We start from the raw sequence: 24,022 nt of genomic DNA, 5'->3' as shown, positions 1-24,022 counted from the left end.
AGGCTGGAGAGAAAGAGTGATTGAAAATAGGCCTGACCCTGCCATTTGCAGGATCCAGGGCAAGAATACAAGCGGAGGCCTACCTACCATATGCCTTGATATTTAAATGTGCAAATCAAGCTAATAAAATGTAAAATAAAATATGTTCTACCCTCCTAGCTTGGCAAATGTACCTTCATAGGTCAGGGCCAGAGTTGGATTTAGAATGTTCAGATTTCTTGGAGTTCTGCTCAGAATGTGGTAGCGTGGAGAGAGCCGTCCCAGCCCTGAGCCCCCACTTGCCACCTTGCTCCTCAGGACATCAAAAGGGGACATGTGTGCACATATGTGGAAACCCCAACCCACACATCCAAGCTTCATCCATCTTGTCCTCCACCCTCATAAACTGCCTCCGTTGACCACCTCTCAGGCCTTTGGGTATACACATCGAACCCAAGGGTGAGGTCTACGGAGACCCTGCCAGAGGGGCATAGGGCCATTGAGCAGGAGATTCTGGGGTCCCCAGTACCCAGAGAACATTGTAAAAGCGGGGAGCATGGACCTGAGTGGGCATGTTTCCCTGTCCCGGCAAACTCCTCGCTCGGTGCAGAAGGGCAGAGCCAGAAGAGGGCCCTCTTGCCCCGGCTGGAGAGTCACCTGTAGCCTGAGTAGGAAGACACCAGATGAGGAGCACCAGTGAGGGATAGGGAGCTCAAGCCTCCCTGACAGCTGGAATGGGACAGGGAAAGCCAGGTCCTGGAAGAGACGCAGTTGAAGTGGCAGGAAGCCAATATGATTTCCGTCTTTAGCCTGGGTTTCCTCTCATGGGGGAGGTAACATCACCTGCTAGACGGAGGAGAGTGGTAGAGTTTTGGGAAGGGTCCTAGGAAGATTTGGAAAAGCCACTCTTTAAAGGTACCATGAGAGAGAGGCCTGAGAAGGGACCTGTGAGAAGTTTCCTGGCAGTGCCCAATGGCACATGAGCTCAGGCAGGCTGGGCACAGCTCAAGTCCAGAAGCACCCTTTAATGCCCGCGACCACACTGTGAATGGCGACCCTCAAGTCGGACATCGTGCTCCTTGCATAGACATACTTGGTACACAAAGGCCCATGCAATCTCTCTAAATTTTGCCCTCAACAGGTAATATTGCTTTGCAAAGTCTGAATGAGAGAAAATAGATTTAAGGGCCATTTTGCTTACTGGGATTACTTCTTAAATCCATGCCTGCTAAGTAAACAGCAATTTAGCATTACAAATATGGCCCAAAAAGGCTGACACAGGACTTCCAAAATAGTGGGGTACTTACCTTTCATTGAGAGAGGCAGGATCATGCTCCCAGGATGGTATTTTCCTGGCTTTTGTTACCCAGCTCTGGGAACCCCCCTCTGGGCACTGGCCCTTCCCTCTCTGCTAACAGAGGCCCCACCCATTACTTAAAATGAATTATTATTTTAACACTCACTCTTTGTGCATACCATAGAGAAAGAAAACAATTATAATTACTATAATCTTCCCATCTCTGAGATTCTCTCCTTATTTTGCTCTCCTAAAACCATAAATTTGCTAATCCCCGGGCTGTGACAACACCTGCCTTCTGAAACTGTCAGCCTGCTTTGATTTTTGCCCCTTGTATCATGCCTCCTAACTCTGCTGCTGTCTTGCTTGTTTTTGTTTGTTTTTATTCACATGTGACACTTTGTTTCTGTCAGCCATGCTTGCACAGTGAGCTATCAAGCCAAAAAGCTTTAGGGACCATTGGGTGTGGAATAAAACAAGAGATGACAGGGTGGCTCAGAGATGCTCATTTTCTAAGCTCATGAAGAAATCCCCGAAAGGCTCAGAGAAACTGAGGCTTCCTCCATAGTATCCCTTACTCCTCCCTCATGAAACATTGCTGCTCTTGCTCTGAAGTAGGTGAGCCAAACAATCCAACTCCTAGAGTGTGACCTGGCCTTGGGGACAGCAGAGGGCATGGCTGAGGGAAGGAGACCCATTCTGGGCTGAGGACAGGTGTGAGGCAGGGCTGTCCGCAGTCCTCTTCCTCAGCATGGCACTGGAGAGAACCCAGAGGATAACGGGACAAAGAGGTCCCCATCCCCCACCTTTTCCAAAGAAGATGGCCATTGCTTGGAAGAGCAAGAAATGAAACATCCTCATAGTTTTTTAGAAAATCATTCATTCTATACAAACTCAAACTGCTTAAAAGGCCCTATGACCTAGCCCTTTATGTCTGCTTTTTAACCTCTCGCACTGGGGCTCCTGAATGGTGAGTGGGTTCTGCCCCAGTCCAGCTGTCCTGCTCCCCATCCCAGTTCACCCCCAGCCAGGCTCAGCCCTGCCTCAGCTCTTTGGATCCCTGTCCCTGGACTTGCATGTGTGGCGGCTTCTGCCTTTTGTGGTACTTGGTACCTCACATTCACTTTTTTTTTTGAGACAGAGTCTCACTCTGTCACCCGGGCTAGAGTGCCATGGCGTCAGCCTAGCTCACAGCAACCTCCAACTCCTGGGCTCAGGCAATCCTCCTGCCTCAGCCTCCCAAGTAACTGGGACTACAGGTATGCGTCACCATGCCTGGCTCATTTTATATATATATATTTTTTAATTAATTAATTAATTAATTTCTAATTTTAGTAGAGATGGGGGTCTTCCTCTTGCTCAGGCTGGTTTTGAACTCCTGACCTCGAGCGATCCTCCCGCCTCAGCCTCCCAGAGTGTTAGGATTACAGGCGTGAGCCACGGCGCCCGGCCTCACATTCACTTTTGTGACTCCCTGACGCTGTTGAGAAGCTCTTTCTGAAAGGTTCTAGTTGGTTCCCCACCTACTCACACTAAGGATCTGAACTCTTTGTAAAGACTGGGGATTGTGGCCGGGCGCGGTGGCTCACGCCTGTAATCCTAGCTCTCTGGGAGGCCGAGGCGGGCGGATTGCTCGAGGTCGGGAGTTCGAAACCAGCCTGAGCAAGAGTGAGACCCTGTCTCTACTATAAATAGAAAGAAATCAATTGGCCAACTAATATATATAGAAAAAATTAGCCGGGCATGGTGGCTCATGCCTGTAGTCCCAGCTACTTGGGAGGCTGAGACAGAAGGATTGCTTGAGCCCAGGAGTTTGAGGTTGCTGTGAGCCAGGCTGACGCCACGGCACTCACTCTAGCCTAGGCAACAAAGCGAGACTCTGTCTCAAAAACAAAAAAAAAAAAAAAAAAAAAAAGACTGGGGATTGTCAGTGTGAACTGAGGTCCATTTTTATACTCTGTTCCAATACAAGGAAGCATGAGCAGGCGGATAAGGCATTTTTCTTTATGCTGAATGGTGCTAGTATACAGTTTGAGTTATTGCCTTCTGATTTTCTTTCTATATTTAAAGGATTGCTTTCATACATCTCCCATAGCACATCCATATACATAACAGATTTTCTGTTTTTAATATGCTGTGGACTGAAATGACAAACCACCACAGGTGTTAGAAATGTGTCTAAAATAATCACAGATGCCCATGAATGAGACCTTGGTGGGGACTGGGTGAGTGTTCAGAAACTAGAGGCATGTGCTTCAGTGTGTGGACTCTGGGGGATTTAGTTTGGCTGATTAATGGCTTTTTTTTTTTTTTTTTTTGGTAAGTCTTGTAACCTTTTTTGGCTTCAATGTTCTTATCTCCCAAGTGAGCTAGCCAATTTTGTCTACCTGAGTTATCAGATTTTTTAAAGAAACATTTTATTAAAGCATAACTCTTATACAAAAAGTACACAAATTGTAAGGCATTTTTAAAAAGTAAACACACTTGATAATTCAGCTTAAGAAGCAGAACATTCTCAACACCTTAAAGTCCTGGCTTCATCCCATTGCCAATCCCAAAGGCTATCATACCCCAAAGCTAACACTTTCCTGGCTTCTACTACCAGGGATTAGCTCTGAACATCATAGATATGTAATCATATACATACTGTATGTATGTTTGTGTGTTTGTCTTTGGTGAGACTCATTTTTGTAGCATGCAGCAGTACTTCATTGTCACTGCTGTACAGTTTTCCATTGTGGGAACATACTGCATCGTTCTACTTGACATTGAGGTTGTTTCCAGGATCTTTTGGCTTTTTTGAATTAAGCTGATTGGAGCATTGTGCATACATATCTTTTGGTGTGCACATCTCTGTTGGGTTGTACTAAGAATGGAAGGGCTCGATAACAGAGAACGGTTTAGTAAATACTCCTAAACAGTCTTGATAATTTACCTTCCCACCAGCAGCAAATGAGAGTCCCAATTATTCTACATAATCAAAGACTTTTTCGTGGAATGTTGTAATGAATAATATGTTTGCCAAATATAAATGCCCCCGCAAGGGGGGAGGCAGTAGGATACAGCAGAAATCACATGCGAGTGGAACTTCAAGTGAAGGATGAAATTTTTTAAATCACAAAGTCCTCATTTCTAAAGTAGTGATGACGTATGAGACCACGTCCATCTATAAAAATCTTGGCTCATTTTGTGATTTTCATGAGTAGTGCTTCCTCTGTCACATACTTCCTGATGTCTCCCTGTGACAAGCCCAGGACAGCTCTGAATGGACACTAAATGACAGATGTACACGTGTTTGCCATAGATACACTGCTTTATCTGTTTATTTATTTATTTTGAGGCAGAGTCTCGCTTTGTTGCCCAGGCTAGAGTGAGTGCCCTGGCATCAGCCTAGCTCACAGCAACCTCAAACTCCTGGGCTTAAGCAATCCTGCTGCCTCAGCCTCCCAAGTAGCTGGGACTACAGGCATGTGCCACCATGCCCAGCTAATTTTTTCTATATATGTTAGTTGGCCAATTAATTTCTTTCTATTTATAGTAGAGACGGGGTCTCACTCTTGCTCAGGCTGGTTTTGAACTCCTGACCTTGAGCAATCCTCCCACCTCGGCCTTCCAGATTGCTAGGATTACAGGCGTGAGCCACTGTGCCCAGCGGATACACTGCTTTAAGTGCAGAGATTGAATTGGTGCAAAGACACTGACCAGATGAAGAGCTTAGAAAGTAAGAGTGGGAAGTGAGCAAGAGAAATATGCAAGAAGAGTCCTTGGCCCCAGAATGAGATTATTTTGTCCTGGACAGTAAGGCTGAGCTGGCAGAACGGTCAGAGTCTGAAAAGAGCTGATGGCACAGGCAGTGCTATGGCCAGCGTGGGCGACACATACCTCCTCCTCCATACCCCAGCAAGGCGAGTGGGGTGCTACTGTCTCTGCCAGCCTCCTTCCCACAGAGCTCTCTTAAAGGAAAGTTTGAGGTGGAGCCCTGGGTGGGTGGGTGGATCCTGTGGCCTGTGCTCGAACCATGCATAGGCCCTCGGGCAAGGGAGACTTGGAGAATGCAGATCTGGCATTTTTGGCTTCTTGCAAGGAAGGGGACTCCAAACCCAAAAATGGGTTCAGGTATTGGACCAAGAGAGCTATGGGAACTGATGATAGCTAGAACTAAAGTGATTGCCAGTTGTTCACCTTTCCTGGATTTTTAAAAAAATCACAACTAAAGAGCATGAAAATACTATTTTGTTCCTTTTTGTTTTCTCCAGTTAAAGCTCCCAGGATCCACAGCTTAAACTCACCTCACCCCCCAGGTACACAACCCTCACGTGTCCAGAGGTGAAATGGCTTCTCGAAACCATGCGGGGTAAACAGGAGGACTTGCCAAACCAAGTGGTGGCCAGAACAAGCCATTGTAGTTTCCCATCATCTGAAGCAGCCATCTACAAGACAAGTGTTTGTTCCCAGACCTGGAACATAATGGTCCGTGATCCCTCAATTAAAGATTTGAATGCTTTCACTCACTCCTTACAGCAAAGACCTGATCAGGTATTTGTTCTAAGAGCAAAGGAAATCTGCTTCCTCCCACCCGGCCAGATGCACGGACACACACTAACAAATCCACACACGTCACAAACACACCCACTGCCATCCTCCTTAGCCCTCGGCCCTCCTGGCAATCCCCTGTGACTGCCCAGACCAGCTGGCTTTTGTATCACTGAGTCGACTTCCTGGGGCCAGATATGGGTAGATTGTGAAACCACCGCAGTTACTCTTCCTCTTCCCATTCTCGGCCAGACGACATGGTGCTTCCTCCTGAACCTCATTCTCTCATGAGGTCTCTTCCTCTCCTTCCCCCAGCCCCTCCTACAGGGTAAGCAACTCATCAACTCAGTCTGGGAGGAGGGGACTCTGTGCAGAAGAATATGACCTGAATTATCTCCTGGGTAGGAGCCCCAGCACCTCTCCAAACTCCTGGAAAGCCATTGTAGATGCAGCCTTGACCCTGGGACCTCTTTTAAAAGGCAGATTGCTCCCCGAAGAGGTCAAGTGTTGAGTCATCAATCCCTGGTGCCCCACTGTGGGTTATTTTTTGTCAGATCATATTCCTCTGAACCAGAAGTCTTTAGGATGGAGAGAGCTTCTGATGGTCAGCAAAGAGAACAGACAGGATGGAGGGGACCTGCTAATGGATCTGATCCAGGGGCTCTTGTGTCCCCCTTACTCCCACTAACTACCATACCCCACCTTTGCCCCACTTGATAAAAAAAGAGACGCAGCCCGGCATGCTCTGGGGTTTGGTCCTCCCACCCCTTAGCAGGTGTTAGTCCACACCTCCGGCCCGATCCCCAGCTTCTCCTGAGCAACTAGGGTACACCTTGCTCATCAAATCCCAAACCTCACTGCTGCATCCTCAGTGGATTTCATTGCTCCCCTCATCACTCAACATGAATGCAGCAAATCCAGATGCCGGGATGGCCCGTTACAATTTGCAAGCACCTTCACACATGTACTTATTTCATTTAATCTTCACAACAAATCTGCTAGTAAGTTGCTATTATGCCCATCACATCTCTTAGGAGACTGAGGTTCCAAGAGGTTAGAGGATGTTTTAAGGTCACGTAGCTATACTGTGGCCACACTGGTGGCATCAGCAGCGTATCTAATGTCCTGTCGTGTGCTGGAGAACATCAGAGGCATTCTGGGAGGACCTGCCCTCTTCTCAGGGTCAGGCCTGAGCCAGTCAAAGCTTCCCTCCTTCTTTCTTGCTGTCTGCTCTGGCCAGACTATCCAGTGCAATGTCAAACAGGAGATGAGCACAGATATGCCTATCTTCTTCCTGATCTTAGAGCATTCACCTGTGACCACTAAATATGATGTTAGCTGTGGATTTTTTTGTAAATGTTCTCTATAAAGTTAAGGAAGGAGATTCTCAGCAAACTACTCCTAGTGTGCTGAGAGTTTTTAATCAGCAATGGAGGTTGGATTTCATAAAATGCTTGTTCTTTATCTACTAAGGCCAACACATAGTTTGTCTTTTTAGTCTATTAATACAGCAAATTAGATTGGTTTTTGTATGTTAAACCAACCCTGAATTCCTGGGTTAAATCCCACTTGGTTATAATATATTATCCTTGTAATATTGGACTTGATTTGCTATAATTTTTTTAATCAATGGAGGCAAAATATTCAGATTGATTAAAATTAAATCTAGAAATTGTCAATGCTGAACTGGATGATATACCCATGAGAGTTAGACAACCTAATCTCCTATAATTTTATCAAGAATTTTTGCATCTATGTTCGTGAGAAATATTGGTCTGTAGTTTCACTTCATGTCATGTCTTTGCCTGGTTTTGCTATTAGGGTAATGCCAGCCTCATAGACTGAGTTCAGAAGTACTCCCTTCTCTTCAGTTTTAAGACTTTGTATATTAGTTCTTCCATAAGTGTTTGGTTGAATTCACCAGTGAAACTATTTGGGGTTATTTTGAGTTTCTCTGGTTGTTATTTAAAAACAAAAATAATGATGATCCCAGAAATGTCAACAACTAACAATTGCAACTGCTGTTGTTAGCATCAACATCCTTACCCATAGTAGATAGTGTCATTGTTTTTAATCATCCCTACCAGCTCACAGGAAGAATGAAGCTGGCATCTGAATAGTGTTCTGGTGGTACCTTGTGGGCTGAATTCACAAAGAGCTTCTTTCTCATTTAACCCAAATATTTCAGAAACCAGTGGTTTCTGAGAACGATTACTATTCTAGATGCCTGGGTGATGTTTGCAGCCCCCTCACTCAGGACCCTCAGCCAGGCAGGTGCGTTTGGTGCAGTTGGCTCTCACCACTTCCTCTGCACCCATGGTTTTCCCCCCTCAAACAGCAGGTTCTCTCTCAGATTGGCTCCATTCTTCCAGGCCCAGCCGATGTTCAACTTGACTTCCCTAAGAACCTGTCAACACCTCACAGACCTTTCCTTGAAATTCTGTCACTGTGACAGCCAGAACTACACAACTGAGCCCCTTGTTAAATCCTACCTTATGCTATTTTTCACATTGGTTCCTCTATATTTTTCAAAGTAGATTATAAGCTACTTGTTTTATATTGCCTGAGAGCACCTGATAGGCAGTCGACTGCTTTGAGGGCAGTCATTATAGCAAATTGCACAAGAATTCTAATTTCCCAATGTCTACTCATTCTGCAACAGCTCCACTAAAAAGCAAATACCAGGGAGAACATCTTTTCATACACAACTTTCTCTTATAAATGATTGCACGGGTTTTTTTTGTTTGCTTGGTTTTTTGTTTTTTGTATTTAGAGACAAAGTCTCACTCTGTTGCCTAGTTGCATTATCATAGCTCACTGCAACCTCAAACTCCAAGGCTCAAGCAATCTTCCCACCTCAGCCTCTGGAGTAGCTGGGGCTTAGGTGCCACCATACCTAGCCTGATTGTGCATATTATCTGTCAGATCTTTGTATCTCTTAAATATTACTTGGCTGTCCTATTGGCAAAATGACTGACCTGATTTTTTCATGAAAAACTTAAAAACATATATAAAAAAAGTTGCTATCTCCTAACAACTTTGCCTACATTTCATTACACTGTATCATGAGTAGAGAGGGCAAGTATCCTGTCCACACTTTACAAGGCCCATCTTTTTATCCTTGGTACTGCCAGGCTTCCCCTGGGCCAGGGCTTAGTCTCACTGCTCACTGCCTGGGCCCCCACTACACCCACTACTCCATGCTGTTCCATGCCCAGGCCTCAAGCTATTCCTTTGGCCTAGAAATCTATCAGAATCTAATTCAGATATATCTCTCCCCACCTATCTACTTCCACCCTAGGCAGAATTCATCATGCTTGAATATTAATTTAGGTAAAAAATCACATTTTTATTTGCTTTATCACATGCTATTTTAAAAAAAAACCTTTAGAACTCACTGACAAAATATGCCTTTATTTCAAAAACAAATATTAAGGTTGAAAGTCATTTTCATTGTTGGTGGGTTGGTCCGTATTTCAAAGAGCAGTGAGTATTTATTCTGATGGCCCAAACCCAAGCTAGCAGCAGTTATTAAAATATGCATGTTTACCATCAAAACCCATGAGGTCTCTAAATATTATCTACCTTTTTTCCAGTTCCTCCTTCTTCTGACCCTTGTTTCTTCATGGGTATGTCCTTGAACGTGTCTTTGTATCCGCTCATGGCCCTGCCTTGGCCCTGGTCTCCTGGGTATTTGGGTTTTCCTGCCTTCCTCTGTTGCCTTTCAAATCTTTTTATTGTTGTTGTGACCCGGGCTGGCTCAGCACTGGGTCACACCAGGTCTTGGCAATCAAGAGTCAGAAAGGACAGCAACTCTTGTGGTCAGAGAGAAAAGGCAAAATGGAAACTTGCTCAGCCCTAGTGAGGGTGTTGGGGACAACATCACAGTTTCACTTCCGGCCCAGAGAAAGCCACCTCAACCAGGTGCCTGCGTCATTTTCCCCTTCTTACCTAATCTCTGGAGACCAAGTGTTAGCCCGTATCTGAGCACACACAGGCAGGTGGCCCGAACAATTCTGAGCAGAAGACGACCCAGTTTACTCACACCTCCAGCCCCCCTGGGCCACCCACTCCACAATGCAGATGAACTGAAAGTACGTTCATGTGGATTTTACATGATTAAAATTTTGCTCCTGCTAGATTAAAAACTATTTCGAGATAAAAATAATACTTAGCCTTAAAAGTCCATTAGTACATTTTTGCAACTCTTCAGTTTACCTACACTCGGGTTATTTTGTAGTTTTTCTTGAAGGTGTCAACACCTTGTAGTTTACATACCTGAGAGAGCTCATTCAATTCTCTATCCCAGGTGTTCATATCTGAGGAATGATCTTCCAGATCTACCCTTTGCTCTTCTTCTCCTTTCCCCTGTTTTCTGCCCAAGGGCTGACCAGATGAACAGATCAAGGGCTCTCTTGACCTCTGGCACCACAATGGGTTCCACCAGTGAGGAACCACAGCAGGAGATAGGTGAGAGAGAGCGGGATCAGGGTATTTATTCTTCTAGCTCTTTCTGAGCACCCTGAGTGAGCTACATTCCTCAACCAAAAGGTCTGGAACCTTCTCTCTTCCTATGTGGGTTTCTCCTTCCAGGTTCCCAAAACAGCCCTGGGGAGGCCACTATTCCTTGTGGCCTCCTGACACTACTAGCCCACACCTTTCTAAACTGTTACTTCGTTAAACCCTCCACGAATTTTCCTTATTTGAGTATGCCATTGATTCCCTGCTGCTGATGGACTTTGAAGTATTTAAATCCACATTCAAAAGCAACAGCAGGTTAAAACATCAACACCACACTGGGGTCGAGACACCTTGAAATAATCTCATAACAAGGAGAGCCACCAACGTGGGGGAGAAACCCTTTGATTTCTCTCAAGGCAGTTGCATCTCAAATGTATCACTCCTTTCATGCAAAAACATGTTTTACATTACACCTAAAACTTGGAATCATGAGAATTCTTAAACTTTTTTCCTGCTTCTCCACGAAGGGTAGGCGAAGTCATGTTTTTGTGTCACTGGCATAAGCAACTCCACAATTACAGTGGCCCAGTCAGGTAGGTTTAGGTGAGGCCCAGGTTAAGGCCAAAAGCCAAGCCTGCAGAAGTGCCCAGGTGTTCTATGTCCTGAACATGTCCTACATGCCACTGGCATGTCACATGCATTGCCACATTCATCCTCAGATCAGTCCTAAGGCGGGGCCCAAAGTGCCCTGTTACAGATGAGTCCCTTCCACTCACTGGCACCTGCACCCCAGCTGTGCCGGGGTTCCCCAGTTCCGTAATGTTCATGCAGACTGCAAAGAAATACAGCCCCTCTCTTGGGACTTGAGAACTCACACGGGCTTTCCCTCAGTCACCTCACCTGACTAAGGTCACCAAGTTTGAACCTAGGCCTGCCTCATGATGCCACACACTTCCCTGTGGTACTGGGGTGCTCATGTTGTGATATGCCTCAGAGTCCAGAGTGTCCTATCTGGGCAGTCTCACAGAGGGAAATGGTCCTGGTCAAAATGTGTGCTCCCTTTTCTCACCTCTCACAGGGTGGTTATTTGTTCAGGGAGCAAACAGGTAGTCGGATATTGGTGTGTGTCACACGCAGAGGCTTTGGGGTGGATCCTGGACTCCCGTGTCATAGATAATCATGGTGGTCTCACAGCAGCCTCAGTAACCAGCTGAGCTCTCAGCCTCTCCGGGGCCACCCTGCCCACCACAACTGACCCAGGCAACTGCCAGGCCAGGGCGTCAGAAATGTTAACCTCTCCCCCATCTAGGAATGCGCTCTGCATAAACTTGAGCCAAGTTCAACATAGTTATCTGTTGGCTGCACGGACCACCCCTCATGACTCAGTTGTTTCCTCATAACTTGACCCTGTATTTTATACACTGAATTTCAGGGACTTTCCATCTCCCCCCCCCAACCTCCTGCACCATGGCAATTGTTCTTGTGTTAGCACTGTTTACTATGAGCCAAGCAATTTCAGATGGTATCCCAATGAAGGAGGAGCAAAGCTGGGTGTTCCAGAAACTTCCAGAAACGCCAGTGTTCCTTTGCCCCGATGGGTGAGAGCCTTTTGAAGTCTGCAGTGCTTTCTGAACCCCTCTTCCTGCCCTGGGTTCATGATGCCACCCGTGGGAGCAACCTCATCAGGCCTCGTGAATGGGCAGCACCTTTTGGCCAGGTGTCCACTCCAGGTTCCCTGCTGTGCTCCGCAGGATACACAGCGCTCGGGCTCAGCCAGGGGCACCTACTGCACAGACAGAAGGAATCCTGTTCTCAGAGGCCACTGGGTCTACTCCCACTGGAAAAGAGGAAATGTTGCTCCTACCTGTGGGGCTCCAGTCTTGACCATGAGCCATGATGCCTCCAGCCCCACTGCAGACTGCATTTTTATTTCTTTAGTGCCTTTTATGAAAACTGTCAATGCAGATTGCATTTTTGTGCTGTGGGACTAAGAATCTCTCAACTGTCCTCCTCGTCTGAAGATTTGATGTCATCTCTCTCTCTCCTACACACACACACACACACACACATGCACAAAATACGTTCTCACATGTGTATATACACATAACACACATGCATTCATATGCACACAATACACATGTGCACAATCACACAGAACATGCTCATAGTCACTGTCATACACCCCCACATACATAACACACATACACACATATGCATTCTCACATACACACACACATACACAAACACACACAAACAGCCATCCGCAGTGGCTCTCTGCGGCCCAGGCAGAGTGACACCAGTTCTGATCGATCTTTTCTCTCTTCCATCTTCCACTGGTGGGAAGTTGGGGACCAGGGGGCAGTGGCCATTGGACCAGTTCACTCCCACCCCATATTGAGGTGCCATTAAATAAATAACTTGTAGTTTAAGAAACAGAGGCCATGACTTAGGGTGTGTCTGCTCATGGCCCAGGCCAGTGTGTTTCTGAGGATCTTATCTTTTCTTTCCTCCAGCTATAGACTCATCCAGGGCAGACATGCTTCCTGACTTTTTTATTTTTGTTTTTTGTTGGTTGGTTTGCTTTTGTCCTAAGTCCCCAGACAGGTGGTGGGTGCCTGGTGTCGGTGCATGGCTGAGAGAATGAATGGGCAAACACATCCAGCTATTAAGGCAGTGACTGTGGGTGATGGGGAAGGTGACTGCAAAGGTAGATGTTTGAAAGGACAAAGGAAAGATGACATGAGGAATAAGATAACTTGACAAATTGTTAATTTTACTTTCTAATTTTTTTTTCTCTTACTCAAGTATACCTAGAAAATCTGCTTTTTGTTTGTTTGTTTGTTTGTTTTGTTTTTTTTGGTTTTTTTATGATAAATTAGTAGCTGGCTCCTAGCCCCAAATCTTCCTGGCTGGTAGACAGCATGAGTTCTCCTTGCTGAAATGTTCTTCCCCTGCCCTGGGTGACATAGTGCCAGGGTATGTGTGTATGGTGGGTGAGAACCAGCTCTTGCCCTCTCTGCCCCCAAATGGCCTTGTCAGGTCCCAGGTTCTTTGGCAGCCTCTGTACCAGGGGCGCCTCCGGGAGTGGGAATCTGAGCCCTGGCAGCTTGTGTTCCAAGCTCCCAAGCAGGATCACAGGCTCCAGGCCTGGAGCATCCAGGCTGTGAATGGAGCCTGCTGGGGGCCAGGCGCTGAGGAGCACTGGGTCATTGACAAACTGGAGGGACATTCAAATCATTTACAATACCATGCTGAGTAAAACAGCTTGTCTCCACAGCCAAACTGGCTTATGGCTTCTAGTTGGCAGCCTTTCCTCTTTGGGGCCCATTCGTCTCACTGGAGGTCGCCGAGCAGCTCAGCGCAGGTCTCCCTGGTGTCAGGACCCCACAGGGTGTGTGTGTGTGTGTGTGTGTCCCCATCCATCTCTCCTGTCTTCCCTTCTACACACTCACATCCTAAGAGCATTTCTACAGAGCTAACTAAGGGGGTTAAACTGGCCCAACCTCTTCTTCAGCTCCATGTCCAGGTAAAAGAGGAGGACTGAAGTTCAAATGGGAGAGCTCCTTGGAGGAGAGGAGGGGTCAGTGACTGGAGAGGGACACAGCCTGTCCTCGCCTCGCTGCTGGGGCCACTGAGAGGCGGCGGAGGAGGGAGAGTGAGGAGGCTGCCTGAACCCTGCCTCCATGCCCAATGGATGCCCTGTGCTGAGAGGATGGAGAGATTTAGGATCAGATCGAGGGTGACATTGTAAATGAAAGGCCACTGGAGGCTTACAACTCTAAAAATAAAAAATAGCCTGAGATGTCAAGGAGTCAGGAATGGAAATTCAACTGAATAGTTTCAAGACAGAGAAAGAAGGTAGAGAAACCATGTCCTGTTCACACCTGCCGCTGGTTCAGCCTACTTCATAGACCAGGCTCTCAGACTCTCTAGCCCCAGGAGACTGTGTCTAGCTTGGGGGAAAATTCTTCATGAATGTTCATTCTAGACTACCTGGGTCTGACCTAAGAGCACAGATGTTTGGAAGATAAGAGTCAGTCAGATTTAGATGTTACTCTGCTCACCTGGTGGCCACGTCCCTCCTGAGGGAAAATGAAGACAGAGCTCACTACAGGGCAGACAAGGAGGAAGGAGGAGGAAGGAGAAAATACGTAGAGATTATTCTCACAAAACATTGTCCAGTACGCACAAATCAAAAACAACAAGTCAGAGATCAGAGCAGTAAAGAGGAGGGCTGCTCCTGGCTCCCTCCACCCTGACGGGAACAGGCATGTGCTGAGTCCTTGGCTGCATGATCACCTCCACCTTTAGACCAGCCAGGCCATCTCTACCTGGGGCCTTCGGTCCCCCAACTGTCAACATCAGATTCAAGAGCTGGTTCCAGCTACCTCGCAGAAGTGGCATTGAGTCAAATATGTTTTTGTGGACTTAAACACAAAAGAAACTCTGAAAACTCTGCATAAAGCCACTTTGTACCCAAAATGTCACCAGTTGTCACCAGTTGTCACCATTGCCTATGACTCAGGCCCTTATGGAAACTGGTTACCTCTGTAATTGTCCTAAGGATATGTTTAGGGCATTCTTGTTGTGTAGCTATCTTTGGTCTTTTGCAATCCAGTGTCCTACTAATTTTAAACATGCACAGCCCCAGCTTACAAACAAGTTGGGTTCCAAAAGTAAATTTGCAGGTTGGTGAGTTGGCACTCAGAATCCAGTTTCACATAAAAACCACACTAAGACAAATTCATGATACATGTGCAGTCACACTAGTAGAAAACACTGCTGCTATCATGTGGTAAAAAAATCAAACAGAAAAAAAATATATATATATTAATGCTTTATATTAAAATTGACCAAGTAATAACACATTCACCAGCTTAAATCCAGGTACTTTAATCATCTCTCCTAATGCTTAAATGTTGCTGTTTCCTGCTTCTTGAAGACTTATCCTGGGCATAAGGCAAGTATGGCATGAGAAGCTATGGAAAATTATGCTGGAATTTCTGACAAGTCAGAACCACCCACTCATTTCTCCTCTAGGACTTCCCTGGGCCACCTCCTGCCTCCTCCACCGTCTCTGTCTGAGCACTGACCACTTCCTGGCCCCACCCCACCCATGACACATTCCTCATCATCCTCCCCCTACTCCAGCATGGATGAGAGCCACACTCAAGGTGTTAAGGGTTAGGGGAAGAAAGGGTTACCTTTTCTACTTTTAAGTTTACTAAGAGAATTTAATTGCAAAGCATGAACATCGCAGGTGCTCAATTGCTAGTTTGTAGCCCAGTCAGATCTGAAGTAGCCAGGGGTGCTCTGGTGGTACCACATCTGGACTGAGGGGACTCATGAGTGCTTTCTAGAATCAGTCTTTCTCTACATCTAGCATGGGTTTCCCCATGTAGGGCCACAAACTACATGGCTAGGACAGGCTATGTAATTTTCGGGTGCCAGTACAAGATGAAAATGCAGGGCCCTTTGTTTAAAAATATTAAGAATTTCAAGACAGCAACAGCATAGCATTAAATCCAGCATGGGCCCTTGTGTTACAGCACTGAATACAGCACCAGCCTGGTGGACAACCTTGACCCTCCTGCGTCATGTCCCAGTCCTTAGAAAAGAAACCTCATTTCTCATCCAGATTTCTCAAATTACTTCCTTTGGCCTCCTTCTACTGTGTGGCCTGTGCCCACGGCCCTTCATAAAGTCTACTCTGGTTCCTGGCCCCAGAGACTCCTTTGCCTCCACACCCCCAAGTCTGTCTGGCTAAGCAGATAGTGCTCTAAGCCAGCACTTACCTTCTTCCATCTCTCACTGTGGCCCTGGACAAAACTTCCCCTATTTACAAATTTTCAAAAAATAGAAACACAGTGTTCCAGGGCAAAGGCAACAGACATGTGGCTGCAGTGGTCACCTGGCTCCTGTTCATTTCAGCACCTGCCTTTTTACTCACTCACACCTTCAGTATGATGGCTGCATTTGAGGATTTCTTTAGATCTTTAGCCAACACCAAATCCCAGTGTGACGGTTAATTTTATGTGTCAACTTGACTGGGCTCTAGGGTATGAAACATGTGGTCACACATTATTCTGGGTGTGTCTGTGAGGGTGTTTTAGGCTCAAACTAACATCTGAATTGGTGGACTGAGTAGGGCAGATTGCTCTTCTTCATGTGGGCCTCCTCCAATTAGGTAGATAACTGAATCGAACAAAAGACTGACCCTCTTGTAAGGGAAAAACCTCCTCCTGCTTGACTGCCTTCAGCTGGGACATGAATCTTCCCCTGCATTTGAACTCTCACTGAAGCATTGGCTCTTTCCCAGTCTCAAGCCTCCCAGGTTGTGGACTAGAACTTGCACCATCAACTCTGCCAGTTCTTGGGCCTCAGACTCAGACTGGAACTGCACCAGCAGCTCTCCTGGGTCTCCAGCTCGCTGACTGCAGATCTTGGGACTTAGCCTCAATAATTGCATGAGCCAAGTCCTTATTTCATAAATATCTCTCTATATATAGAGTTAGGGTTGAAAGTGCTCATAGTGAACAGGATGTCAATACCCTCCAACCAAAGGCCACTAAGAACCATGTGTAGTTGAACTGGTTGGGTTTACTCATCACATTGAGATGGAACACACATCAGGAGGAGCCATGGAGCTCCTCAATAAGAGGATGTTAGAAAGAACTTATTCTAGGATTTGGGCTTTGGGGTAGCTGGGGAGGATTGAAGAAGGAGAGGTTTGCTCTGGAGTGCACATTGTCAGAGAGTGGGGACAATTCTGTGACTGGGTGTCTCGATAAAACTTACCTATAAGGAGAGCTTACTGGAGCAGGAATAAAGCTATAATTGGTAAAGAAGCAGTAATCATTCACACTAGCTGGGGGAGGGAGGGATGTGTGTAATTTTGTAGGTGGCTATTTTTGTCAATGCTTGGATAAAATTATGAAGTGGCCTTGTTTTGTCTAAGTGACCTCATCTGAGGTTGGTGTTCTGTAAGACTGTTTATATCCCTCTGCTCCATGTTCTTAGTCATTTCTACTCCTCTGGTTCCCCCTGTCCTACCTCCACCCCCTGACCAGCCCCTCTCTCCTGGAAGGGAGCTAGAAGCATAACCAGGGAGGCCAGATGGACTGAGTGTCCCTTGTGCCAGCTGCTGGGGTTCTGGAATCTTCTGAAGGAGTAGCCACAGTGCATGTAAGCTTTTCTCATGCTATCATGACTCTCTTTTTAAAATCTCTCTACTAGGCCGGGCGCTGTGGCTCACGCCTGTAATCCTAGCTCTTGGGAGGCCGAGGCGGGCGGATTGCTCAAGGTCAGGAGTTCAAAACCAGCCTGAGCAAGAGCGAGACCCCGTCTCTACTATAAACAGAAAGAAATTAATTGGCCAACTGATATATATATATAAAAAATTAGCCGGGCATAGTGGCACATGCCTGTAGTCCCAGCTACCCGGGAGGCTGAGGCAGAAGGATCACTCAAGCCCAGGAGTTTGAGGTTGCTGTGAGCTAGGCTGACGCCACGGCACTCACTCTAACCTGGACAACAAAGTGAGACTCTGTCTCAAAAAAAAAAAAATAAAAAAAAAAAATAAAATAAAATCTCTCTACTCTGTATTACCAAAAACCAAATGCTGTGCTGAGACATTTACGCATTCACCAATTCAATCCTTACAATAACCCTAGAAAGTAAGTACTGGTTTATTTGTAAACAAGGTACACATAGAATAAACAACAACAGCAAACACAGCAAAAGTAACAAAGAACTACCCTCCACCGAAAATCCTCTCATGTGTGGTCACTTGTGCATTAGGCGGGGCACAAGTGTTGGATCTGCACTATGGCAAAATCAGAGAACCTGCCTTTCCATTTGCACATTATTTGTAGAGTAATCTACTTAAAGTACTGCTTGACCTTGGATCAAAAACTTGCACTGCTCCTGGTTGCCTAGAGAATTAAGTCTCATTCTATTACCCAGGCTGGAGTTCATTGTAACCTCAAACTCCTGGGCTCAAATGATCCTCCCACCTCAACCTCCTGAGTAGGACTTGAGCCTCCTGAGTAGCTAGAACTACAGGTGCATGCCATCACACCCAGCTACTTTTTAATTTTTTTGTAGATACTGGGTCTCACTATGTTGCCGAGGCTGGTCTTGAACTCCTAGGCTCAAGCAATTCTCTCACCTCGGCTTCCCAAAGTACTAGGATTATAGGAATGCACTACCACGTCCAACCATCAGGTGTTTGTTTTTATATGCCAGTACTTTTGGCATGGTTGGTTATGCAGCAAAAGCTAAAAGATAACAAGATTCTAAACTCCTTCAGGTGCTGAGCTACAACACAGCTTACCAGAATCCTCAGGGTCCAGCCTTGCACATGGGATCAGGTTCCCAGTAAATATCTGCTTTTGATGATAACAGCTGGAATACAGAATGCTGACAGCTGGAGTTTGAAGGACGACAGGCCTATGCCTCGAAGAAGAGAGTGATCTGGGAGTACCTGGGAGGAGTTGTCTCCTGTTTAAAACTTGGACAGAGCCAACTGGGTGATATCTGAGTACATGTTAACCTACCTTATCTCCGTGGAGTTTCTTTCATGAAATTCCGTTATGTTATATAGCAACTTTGCTGTGTACTAACTTAGCCAGCCCATGCTAGATTCAGCTGATGGAGTGGCAGGAAGGGGTTGCCCTAAGGAAGAGAGATGCAGCGTATGGCAGTGAGCTCTCACACATTTTATTGTTCCTTCATCCATTCATCAGATGTTTATTGAGCACCTACTATGTGCTTGGAGTTGTGCTGGGGACCAGGATCAAGACAATGAAGTAGCCCTGATCTTGGTCCTCAGGGGCTCTAGACCCAGAGGGGAGACAATCATCAGAACACAGCTGACCATTCCTGGCTTAAGTTCAACAAGAAGACAGGTGAGGTAGATGGCTCCTCGGTGCCAAGACACATGTTCTAGGGCTCATTTTCCTGGACAAATTGATCAGATTACTCTTTGACCTTTTCCACTGGCCGAAAATTCATGGATATTTCCCCAAAGCTATAGCTTCATATTTTCTTAACCAGATTGAACTTCTTATTAGGAAAACAAGTAAAAATAAATAGCCCTTAATGATATGATCATCTAACTTCTTCAGAGGTAATGACACTGTCTATGCAACCAGGTTCTGAGTCCCACATACCCTGACAATGTCGACACCTCAAACTGTGTGGTCAGAGAACAAAAGGCAGCGGCACCTGGTGTCCCCCACAGCCTCAGTGACATCCTGCCTAATCACCAAGAGCCTGATTGTGGTCCTCCGCTGAGTCATAATAACAACAGTTATTGGGGACTGAGAGCTTACCATGTGCTAACAGTGTTAAACTCTATCCTTTTTAATCCTCTCAGCAACCCCACAAGATAGGGACAATTATTTCTTTTATACGATGAGGAAACTGAAGCTCCTAGAAAAATAAAGTAAATGTTCCCAAGGTCACATAGCTAGCAAGTAGCAGTGTGGGGCTTGAAGCCAAGTGTTTTGTTTCTGTTTTTGCTAAAGCTCGCATGGCTTTAGCCCTTGTCTGTGAGCAGCACTTGTTTGTTGGGAGATTGTTCTGCCTCTGTTCCTTTCCTCCCACCCAGTCCAGAACTCCAGCGTCCCTGCAGCCCAGCAGTCCTTTGGGGAGGGGGGTGGGGTAAGTGGCCTTATGCTATTTTTAGCTCTTAGAGGATTGAAAGTGCTTTTTACACCTCTCTTTACTTCTTGTTTGCTTTATCTTTTCTAAAGCTCAAGACAAATAAGAGCCTGCCCCGCTCCCTCCAGGCAGGGTCTGAAGGAGAGCCTCTGCAGGACTGTCACCCGCACTTGCACTTCCGCAGCTGACACCAGCCCAGCTCCAGCGACAAGTGACTTGGGGGAGAATCTGAGACCTGCCTGGCACACCACAGCAGTCACTGTGGGCTGAGGGACTGAGTTAACGAATCCATGAGAAAGGGACCCTCTTTCTACTTTTAGTTATAGACATTTTTTAAAAGGAAGAGGACAAAACCCTGGAGAGATCTCTCCCTACCTAGATAGTGTCCCAGACCCCTGCTCCCCCTTCCCTCCTCTTCCTGTTCTGGAGCCACTTCCCTCTTTCTCTTCTCCTTCCCAGCGGGGGGGGGGGGTGTAGTACCTCCCTCCCTCCTTCCCTCCCCTCCCCCTCCACATACAAGCTCTTCTTTCCCTCTGGTGCAGTTCAACCCTCTAGTAATTCCGTCCTAATTCAGATCAGTGTTCCCGCGTTACCATGGCAACCTGCTGCTACTAAGGCTTTCAGCAAAGTCACTTCTCCTCTATAGCCTGAACAGAAAATCTGCATTCTACATCTTGTCCTTCCCCACTTGCCACTGCCAGGTTGAGAAAAACTCCAGCCCCACATTCCCAGATGTCTTCAAGTGTTTTTAAACGTTACCAGCTGAGTTAATTCCAAATGCATCAGTACAATTTTCTCCATGGGGTGTACCTGGCTTGCTCAGTGAGGGGTGGGCAAGTTGAATGTGTCCTTATGCAGAGGCATTGACAGGACCTGAACAGTGAAGACTGAGGAGGGAAGTGGTTCAGACAGGACCACTAGGGCCTCATAGAGAAGGAAGGAGAGATCAGAAGACCAGAAACCTGCCCTGAAGAAATTTTCAAGACCACATGAGTCAGGCATGGGCTTGTGAAAACTCCAGCCACAGAAGCACCCAGAACTCAGAATCCCCTCTAAGCCCTTGCTGAGCAGGTCACAAGTCTGGTGCAAAGGAAAGAAAATCCCCTTTGGAATCAAGCAGAATTGAACTTTGTTTTAAACTCTGTCATTGAACTAACCATGCTGTGTGGGCTTGGGCAGGTGCCTTAGCCTCTCTGAACCTCACTAGTCTATCTTTCAGAGTTCATGGGAGAAATAAATAGGCTAATGCATGTAAAAGTGCCCGAAGAAGCTCTCAACATGCATTCAATAAAAAGTAAGTGCCATCTATTATGAGCAAAGTCCTTTGAAGCAGCATTGAGGTACAAAGCCAGAGCTTGGGCACAAGAAGCAGATACCAAGGTTACCAAATAATCAGGCCAAATATACATCTGGTAACCAAATCAGAAATCATGGTCTGAACACATCAAATTTCAGGATATGAGCAATAATCAGAAGCTAAGGCACCAAGTCTCATTAGATGCTCTTACAAGAACATTATACTAAAGGAGGAGGAAGCTGACCCACAAAAGAACCACATATTAACTGTTTTCAAGGTCCTCTCCCTTTATCCTTGGCCTATTGCAGGTAAAACATAAGTCAGGTAGTCCGTGCATACACAGTAGGGAAACTAACATTCTAGCTTTCTAGCCAGAAGACTAGGAAAAGAAATCCCTGGGGGCCAAAAGTGTCACAGAGATCAGAGATCATGGTGAAGAGGAAACTCAAGAGAGCAAAACCATAAAGGTGTATATGGTATATGAACACCTTGGTTTATTCCTGAAATGCAAACGCATGGACCTGACCCTCAACAGCATACCAAAGGCTTTGACAACTGAACTACAGGCTAACTAGACAACCGCTTGGATCCCAGACTAGCCACTGGGTAGTAGACAGATGGGACATATCTGAATAGATCTGGAAAAACTTGGAAAACTGACATTAAAACCACAGCCCACTAAGGACAGAGCAGAACATGTGGCCTAACTAAGTCCATTGTCTGCTGAAACAAACAAACAAATCAACTTCTCCATAAGAATTAAATAGGATCATAGTCTCAAAACAATATTCAAAGTGTTCCAGATGGAGAACCAAGAGAATCTCAGCAGCTCGTAAGGATAAATATAATAAAAAAAACCACCAACCCCAAGATGACACATAAGTTTGAATTATCAAACAAAAAAATACATATATATTTTTTGAGATAGGATCTCACTCTGTCACTTGGGCTAGAATGCAGTAGCATTATCATAGCTCACTACAACCTCAAAGTCCTGACCTTCCTGACCTCAAGCGATCCTCCTACCTCAGCCTTCCAAAGCACTAAGATTATAGGCATGAGCCACCATGCCTGGCCCAGACAAAAAGTTTTTAGGCAGATTATAACAATGCTCCAATAAATAAGAAAAAATATTCTTGAAATGACTAGAAAGATACAAAGTCAAAGCAGAGAGATACATGATATAAAAAAAGAAACAAGTGCAAATTTTAGAACTGAAATATGCAATAACCAAAATAAAAATTCACAGAAAGGCTTCAATAGTAGAATAAAAATAGGAAGAGTCAATCAACTTGAAGATAGATCAATAGAAATTATTAAATCTTAACAACAACGAAAATATTTTAAAACATAAACTGTGCCATACATAGGGACCTGTGGGACAACAAGAACAACAACAAAATCTAAATTTGAGTCATCAGAGCCCTAGAAGGAGAAGAGAAAGAATGTCGTTTAGAAAAATGTTTGAAGCAATAATGGCTGAAAACTTTCAAAATTTAGTGAACTATGTAAACTTACAGATTCAAGAAGTTCAGCAAACCATAAAGAGGATGAACCCAAAGTAATTCACACCCAGAAATAAACAGATGAAAACTAAGGACAAAGGGGAAAAAATTCCAAAAGCACCTGGAGAAAAATAACATATTATATATAGAAGAAAAAATGGTTTGAATGACTGGATTTGTCCTCAGAAACCATGAATGTCAGGAGGCATTGGAACAACATTTTGATGTGCTGAAAGGAAAGCACCATCAGCCTAGAATTATATACCCAGCACAAAAATATACTTCAGGAGTACAGGTGAAATAAAGGCATTCTTGGATGAAGGAAAACTAAGAAAATTCATTGGAAGTAGACCCGCCCTAAAAGAAATGCTTCAAACAGAAGGCAAATAACACTGGAGGAAAACTTCGAATTTCAGGAATGAAAGAAAAGTAACAGATATGGCAAATACCTAATTCAGTATGATAAATTAGTTTTTTCTTTGTGACTTCTTTAAAATATGTGTGATGGTTGAAAACAAACATTAAAATACTGTCTGGCCGGGTGCGGTGGCTCATGCCTGTAATCCTAGCACTCTGGGAGGCAGAGGCGGGTGGATTGCTCGAGGTCAGGAGTTCAAGACCAGCTTGAGCAACAGCAAGACCCCGTCTCTACTATAAATTGAAAGAAATTAATTGGCCAACTAAAAATATATATACAAAAAATTAGCTGGGCATGATGGCGCATGCCTGTGGTCCCAGCTACTCGGGAGGCTGAGGCAGGAGAATCACTTGAGCTCAGGAGTTTGAGGTTGATGTGACTTAGGCTGATGCCACGGCACTCACTCTAGCCTGGGCAACAAAGTGAGACTCTGTCTCAAAAAAAACCAAAACTGTCTAATGGAATTTTCACCAGAAATGCAAAATGTGGCTGGGTGTGGTGGCTCACACCTGTAATCCTAGCACTCTGGGAGGCCGAGGTGGGATGATCACTCAAGATCAAGCGTTCAAGACCAGCCTGAGCAAGAGTGAGACCCTGTCTCTACTAAAAATAGAAAGAAATTAGCTGGACAACTAAAAATATATAGAAAAAATTAGCCGGATATGGTGGCACATGCCTATAGTCCCACCTACTCGGAAGGCTGAGGCAGGAGGATCGCTTGAGCCCAGGAGTTCAGGTTGCTGTGAGCTAGACTGACGCCACGGCACTCTAGCCCAGGCAACAGAGCAAGACTCTGTCTCAAAAAAAAAAAAAAAAGCAAAATGTATCATAGATCTAAATTGAAAGTATAAAACTGTAAGATCTAA

General features: G+C 45.5%; 1 protein-coding gene across 1 annotated transcript in view; it reads right to left on the bottom strand.

Moving 5' to 3' along the window:
• INO80C (INO80 complex subunit C) overlaps positions 1–9,616 on the bottom strand; it is a 32,557-nt gene extending 22,941 nt beyond the window's left edge. Inside the window, exon 1 of the mRNA XM_012742143.3 lies at positions 9,395–9,616. Within this exon, the coding sequence (XP_012597597.3) occupies positions 9,395–9,472 (78 nt within the window). The 5' untranslated portion in view covers positions 9,473–9,616. The remainder of the gene's footprint in view (positions 1–9,394) is intronic.
• Positions 9,617–24,022: the final 14,406 nt, after the last annotated feature.

The sequence above is a fragment of the Microcebus murinus genome, chromosome 17 (genome assembly GCF_040939455.1).
Source record: "Microcebus murinus isolate Inina chromosome 17, M.murinus_Inina_mat1.0, whole genome shotgun sequence".
Classification (NCBI taxonomy): Eukaryota; Metazoa; Chordata; class Mammalia; order Primates; family Cheirogaleidae; genus Microcebus; species Microcebus murinus.
This window is presented reverse-complemented; position numbering and strand designations above follow the sequence as displayed.